Source organism: Hippoglossus hippoglossus, chromosome 15 (genome assembly GCF_009819705.1).
Source record: "Hippoglossus hippoglossus isolate fHipHip1 chromosome 15, fHipHip1.pri, whole genome shotgun sequence".
Taxonomy (NCBI): domain Eukaryota; kingdom Metazoa; phylum Chordata; class Actinopteri; order Pleuronectiformes; family Pleuronectidae; genus Hippoglossus; species Hippoglossus hippoglossus.
In genome coordinates this window covers 8,839,058-8,845,678 of record NC_047165.1, presented here as the reverse complement: position 1 = coordinate 8,845,678, position 6,621 = coordinate 8,839,058, and the positions used below count along the sequence as shown (strand labels likewise).

Genomic DNA, 6,621 nt, shown 5'->3' with positions numbered 1-6,621 from the left:
CATTTAATTCTCTGCGTTTATGTTTCCTTTTTCAGGATATACATTGGGAAGCGTATAACCTCCCACAACACCTACTAAGTAGAAGTGTGGTGTCACCTTGATGTGACCATCTTGGCATGCCTTAAAATGGGAGCTTTTGGAAGATCTAGGGAGATGTGGCCATGTGATTTGAGAGCCTCATGCGGCCCCTAGGAGAGGAAAGGATCTGTCTTTGCTGTCTGTGGCTTCTGACACCTGAACACAACACTGACCAATCATCTGCCGCTTGCTGGTCGTCCCGGCCTGGAGACGACTGCTGCTTCCTGCTCCTTAAATCTGCAAATTAGGGAGCTGATATATATTGTTCGCCATTGTCTTTTTTTTTTTTCTTATTGCAATGAGAATTCACTTGAGGAGGAATTTTCATTTTATTTGTAAATTTTCAGATCAGGGTGTGGATAAACATTTTTTAATTAGCTCAGAGTTTGAGAGACAGAGCTTTTATCAACGATTTCCCAATCCATGCAACTGTAAACTGCAGAAAATCAAATGTTAACTTTCTATGCACAACTGTGGTCCATTTTGTTCAACGTTCACAATAAAAGCTGGAAACACACGTACTCAGTGGCCGCTGATGACTGTTACGCACACAACATGGAACTGACTTGTCAAAGGAGAGGATCACATGCAGATGAACACAATTAAAATTTTATTGAACTTTGGTCAAAAATAATAAACAAGTGAATACATTGCCACCATGTTAGGAATCAATGGACAAAGACAATGCATTATTATGTGTTTGTTTTTAATGTCATCAGTATATGTTTCGTGTAGTCAACTTTCATTTCGGCATTCACAACTACGGAGATAAGATCCACATTTGCAATACGCGGCTCAAATTTTGGGTGACATCCCTAATAATAAATGAATAAGGGCACATGTATGAGGCCTGTCTGAATTTTCCTACTCGTTACATGATTCGGAGGCACTCTGTCACAAACTGTACAGTGTGCAATTTTTCCTCTGTGTTTTTCATAGACAGCCACCTATAGCAGCAGTATATGAGGACATAACTATAAAATAGGATTTACAAATAATGCACATGAGGTTTGTAAAACGTTTGGGGACATAAACTTGTAGCTGTCACTGATCGAAGTAGGTATTAAGGCTGCAGATTCCCTTTGTCCTGGGCCCCATCTTGTGCCATGACGTTTCCGGCCTGCATCCTAAAACATGGTCAAAAACTAGAAAATGAATCTCTCGACACAAACACCTCATTGGTTGTCTCCAACAGTGGTTCTGAAACTGGCAGCCCCCCCAAAAGCGTATTTCCGTCACAAGTTTGCTTGAGATCTGCTCCAAAAAAATTAAAAGACAGTGGTCTGACTGAACATTTGTCCACCTCTCTACAACATAAAAACATGCAAAGCAATAAACATGTTTTAATACATCTAAATTTAAAAACACATCTGTAGTTTTAGTTTCTTTTATTATGTGGATGACAAGGTGTACTTGAGTAGATACAGTGAGTGAAATTATGTCACCGTATTGACAGGGGAGGGGGTAAAGTAAGAGGAGGGAGGGGGGGAGAAAAGAAACAAGTCCACTTTCCAAATTCAGGGCCTCTTCCACCAGTAGTTTGGCCTGAATACATGACCAATGGGGGAATGTTACAGTTAGGCTTATTGGCCATTAATCCGTGCTTCAGAGGGCCCGAAATCTTTGAAATGATGTTACAACTCTGACAAGACGTCATTTTAAGGGCTTCCGAGAGTTCTGCTGTTAAATCATGAAATGAAGGCTTAAAATGTCAACACAAACACCAACGTTCAAGAGTTTGACCTCTAGGGAGTGCCATTCCGTCAATTAGACCCGAATTGGGCTTTCTGGGTCAGGGGGGCATGTTGATTGCCCTGGTGCCGAAGGCAAAAACAACCTAAGCTCAGACTCAAAATAAAACAGGCCTATGGATCAACCTCCTGTGGCAAAAAAAGTAGACACGTGCTTTCGAATTCTTCACCAGGAGGACAACGAGGCTGTTTCTTCTTATACAGATAGACAAGTAGTAGGCTTAACTACACAGGTACGGTAAAAGCCCTATCCTCGGGAGCCCCAAATCTTCTAGTTGATTTTGTCCTGGAAAATGTACAAGTTGTTGGTGGCTGCCACAGCTATCACGTTATCTTTGGGGTGCCAGGCAGTGTGGAGGATCTTCTTGTTGAAGTCCAGGCTGTCCACGCTGATCTCATCCTTCTTCCTCTTGCCGCCGGTGGACACTTTGCGGGGTTTGAGCGTGGCCCGCGGTTTGCTGCTCTCCCGGGACGCCTCCAGTGTGATGTCCCGCCTGGTGTTGCGGTCAAACATTCTGAAGAAATTGTTGTAGGAGCCGGTCATGATGGCACTGATGGACAAAAGAGGACACTGATTAACATGACATGCTATAAAAGTGCCATATATCAGATGTATCATAGTGAGGGAAATACAAGAACACAGACCTGTCACTGCCATTCCAGCAGCACTCAAACTTGTCGAAGATGCAGTCGTTTTCATACAAGGAGCAGAGCTTACTGCGAAGGTATTCATGGACCTGAAAGAAAGCAAAGGACTTGAGCCTCATGTCTCGAATCACTAAATAAATAGACACACACAAACACAGGAAATGCTCTGGTTTAACACAACTGCTCTTAGATTAAACAAACACACCTGAGGTGACTATTTTTGTGAGTCACTAGGAGCATGCATGTCATTCATCAATTGGATCATATTTACTTCTGTATCTTTTCATTTCATAGATGTGAATTTAAATATATTTGAAATTAGGAATAAACATTAACAGCTACAGCTACACAGCAGCACACCAGACATTATTATATTCTTTGGGGGAAATACTAACATGTAGTCGAAATGACACTGTTAAAAAGGCTTGAACACAGAACGACCATTTCGTGTTTTTCCACTCATATAAGATAAATATTGCATTAAGGAGAGCTTCTCTTAGTTGTCACTTGAACAGTTGCATTTGAAAGTCACTGTATAAAAATGTCTATGCACCTGATACGTCTCCACTGGCCTGTTCTCCATGTTGAGGTCCCAAACTTTGACGGAGAGGTAGTCACGTGTCATCATGTAGCGTCCGCTGTGACTGAACTTCACGTCCGAGATGGAGGAGATTATCTCAGAGAAAAAGGATCGGCTGCTCGGATCCTCTGGCTCCTCAAAGACTTCAAAAGAAAAACAAAACAAATCAAATGTTATTTCAAATAAATCCTCAGGATGGGGATTAAAAAAACCTGAACGCAATCCGTAAACAAATTGCTTTACCACCAATCAAATAGTTAATTGATTAAACACTGCAGTGTCCCAGTTGAGCTACTCACACTTTGAGTGCCGATCGCAGAGTGCCGCCGCTCGCATGTCACACAGGCGGATGGTGCCTTTGCTACTGCTGTACACAAAAACATTGCATTGGTGTGGATGGCACTCAGCAGCTGTGATTACTTCTGTCAGTTCCTCCATGTTGGCAGGCTTGATGTCTACAATATCTGGGAACACGCTGTTAAGGAACTTCCAGGCTTATGTTTCACCACGACACTGTGCAAAGACATATTGACAACATATCTACTGTCTCCTTTCTGGAGAGGGAAAAGGATACTAAAACTTCTGTCTGTGATTTCCATGTGCCATAGATTTATTCTTAGGTCGTCTGCGGAGAGGTACGTTTCATGATCACTATTTACAGAAATGGAATTAATGTGATAGGTGTGCGCATTTGCAAAGATCCTCCGTGGGCTTGCTTCTACCATGAGATCCATTGGCATCAGCACTGGTACCTGGAGACATGCAACACGCACCGTTAGGACGAGATTTTATAAAACCCTCTAAAAGCCATGTTCATATGCAAGACAGGTTACGTACCCGTAAGGAGCTGATTCTAAAGGGGTCTCTGAGTCGTCCATCTTCATCTTTCAGGTTGTAACCTTCTGCCCGTTTATCTCTTTCACTTATTTTCCACAATTTGATAGTTTTATCTGACAGGAACAAAGTTGGGAATTTTACAGGTTAAACAACGTGATGGAGAGACACTTTGAAACTCTGATGTCACGTCAAGAAAACAAATCGAACTCTTACCATTTGTCGAAAGTAGAAAGTGAGCAGCATTTTGTTGGGGTAGCCATCTAATTTTATTAATCTTTTCCTCGATTTCTAAACTTTTCAAGTAGTCAAATTCTGGCTCGTGACTCTGAAAAGTGCTATAGACGTTGTACTCCCCGCGCAGGTGCGGACGATTCTTGGACTGAAAGAAGAAAACACATGGAAAACAAAGTGTCAACATCATGCTGCAGACACACAGAGTCCGGACGTGACTTGTGACACGAAGGTGAACCTTGTGTGTCGTGTGGGATCTCACCTCCTGTTCATGTTGAAATATCACTACTCTGCCTCCTTTGTCTCCAGTCGCGAGCAGCTCTCCAGAGTAGTTGAACTCCACAGTAGAGATAATGTCAGCTGGAAATGGACACACATGAGTCAGACCTCACAGCTCAGCTTCCTCCATGATGCTTCTTTCACATGATGCTGAATCCAGCTAATTCATTTTGAGTTCATGGGGAACGTGACAAGCACACGCACGACACACAACAAACAACACGCACCCGTTCATGTGTGAATGAATGAAAACACGCATGATGTCACTCGGACAATTTATGGACGCAGCACATTGACGTCATGGACACGGTCGCTCCCCTTTAATAGCTTAGCCGCCAGCTAGCATACAGTGCTAGCTAGCGGTGCAGTCACTTACAGGGGGAAAGGGCGTTTTGTGCAGCCGATCCACAAACACACTCACGACAGCCGTACTCGTACTCAATCACACCCGAGCATCCAGCTAACGTGCATCTCATGTGAAGCGCACACACAGCATCATCACCATCACACCACCTAGCTAGCTTGCCCCAGCGATGTAGCCCCTTAGCCTGCCAAGCTAGCGTTAGCCACGTACCTTCCGCAACATCCTCATCTATCGCTCCTTTCACTTGAGAGAAACACCACTGGAAATCATTACCTCCTGCAACCCCTGTGGAGGAGAGAGAGCACAGCGTCAGTTCGGGGTGCGCGGCTCGGGCTTCGCTCGGCGGCGGCAGCGACCCCCGCGACAGCGACACAGTTTGACAACTAGCACCGTTAGCTCGCCAGCGCTAGCCTCGGCTAGGCTAACTTGCAGTATTCAGGGCCATCACACACACCAAGTGAGGTGGATCCTTCTTCTCCCCTCTCCCCCTTCACAAAGCAGCTTACCCGCCATTGCTTCATTTAGCAGCTCTGGCTGAACACCGCGTCCAACAGCCCGATCGCACAGCGCAGCTCTCCGCGGAGGGGGACAGATAGCATCCACAATCAGTGTGAGGACTCGGATCTGTCAGGGACCACGGAAATTATCCGTGATTTTTTTTTTTTTTTTTTGCTTCCAAAATGGCGCACGGTACATGGAGAAATGACGTCATGCACGCATGCCACATCCTGGCTGCCTCCATCCTCCCGAGCATCGTTTCATCAGATCTGCATCCAGCGCCTGCTCGTCCTGTTTACACCTTTTAACTCTGCTGCTTTACGTGTTTAAAAAAAAAAACCCGACATGTTTAGCCTGTTTAGAGTCAGGCCAGCTGTGCTTTGATGGGGGGGTGGTGGTGGTGGCACATGTGACACATCTGGGTGCAGGCATAACAGCTGAAGCACAATAAATCCAGGACAAACAAAAACACACATGCAATGGAACCTCCTGTTTTTCTCGTGTTTATAGGTCAGTTAAGTGTCATACATGGGATTTGTATCATATGGATGACTGATGAGGTCTTTGTAGGGATGAACTTATGTTTACTACAATTTACAGGCTTGATCAAACTTAATTTTGTCTTTTTAAAAATGGTTTTGTTATTGTGGCTATTAGAAGTGAAGTGCGTCTTAACCCCTTTAAAATATAGAGGCACCCAAGCTTTGTTTTGTGTGGTCGTAGGGTGACATCTAGTGGAGAGAGCGGTGAAGATCAATATTGTTATATGTGTCGTTGGCTCATGTTCACTGTGTGTTGCTCTTCTGTGAGAAACAGGCTGAACTTCCTGCTTAGATCACAGTTTAAAGACAGAATCCAAAACATAAAACACATCACAAAGGATAGAAAACACATATGTATATGTCATATTTAAAGAAAACATTGGGGAGACGACAAGGCGCTCACCCCTGAAACTCCTAAAGTGTCTTAAGTCTCAAACACTTCACCCACCCCTCCATCAGCATAGTGTCGAGTAGATAATGAGTGCTTTTACATTTTTGGGTGAACTATCCCTTTAAAACTATAAGAAAAATCTGTAATGAAGAAGGATTGGATGAAAACATGTCTGACCAAAACCTTTCTGTTTGAGAACAGTTCCATAACAAATGTGAAACATTTTCATCTGAATTGTTACAAAAAGAACAGTTGGATTAAATATGTGGTTTAAATCTTCGATGGAAAGATCGTACAGGGTAGAACCTATGAATTAATTTAAACAAAAAATATTCCGGGTTAAGGACTAAACTTTACTCCAGGGCACATTCTCTATTGTACCATTCCAAAATGGGATAATGTAAGGGATTGTCACTATTTCT

At 43.5% G+C, this 6,621-nt stretch overlaps 2 protein-coding genes across 2 annotated transcripts in view; one reads left to right on the top strand and one right to left on the bottom strand.

Annotated features, from left to right (window-relative positions):
• The window catches only part of bnip4 (BCL2 interacting protein 4), a 4,012-nt gene extending 3,413 nt beyond the window's left edge, over nt 1–599 (top strand). Inside the window, exon 6 of the mRNA XM_034608464.1 lies at nt 36–599. Coding sequence (XP_034464355.1) covers nt 36–78 — 43 coding nt within the window. The 3' untranslated portion in view covers nt 79–599. The remainder of the gene's footprint in view (nt 1–35) is intronic.
• Nucleotides 600–673: 74 nt separating this feature from the next.
• ppp2r2d (protein phosphatase 2, regulatory subunit B, delta) lies at nt 674–5,555 on the bottom strand. Its single transcript, XM_034608463.1, has 10 exons — nt 5,275–5,555; nt 4,979–5,053; nt 4,388–4,485; nt 4,108–4,273; nt 3,895–4,007; nt 3,632–3,809; nt 3,357–3,521; nt 3,031–3,200; nt 2,475–2,566; nt 674–2,380 (listed from the first exon to the last, which is right to left on the bottom strand). The coding sequence occupies exons 1-10, from the start codon at nt 5,279–5,281 to the stop codon at nt 2,101–2,103; spliced, it is 1,344 nt and encodes a 447-aa protein (XP_034464354.1). The 5' UTR covers nt 5,282–5,555; the 3' UTR covers nt 674–2,100.
• Between the last annotated feature and the right edge of the window lie 1,066 nt (nt 5,556–6,621).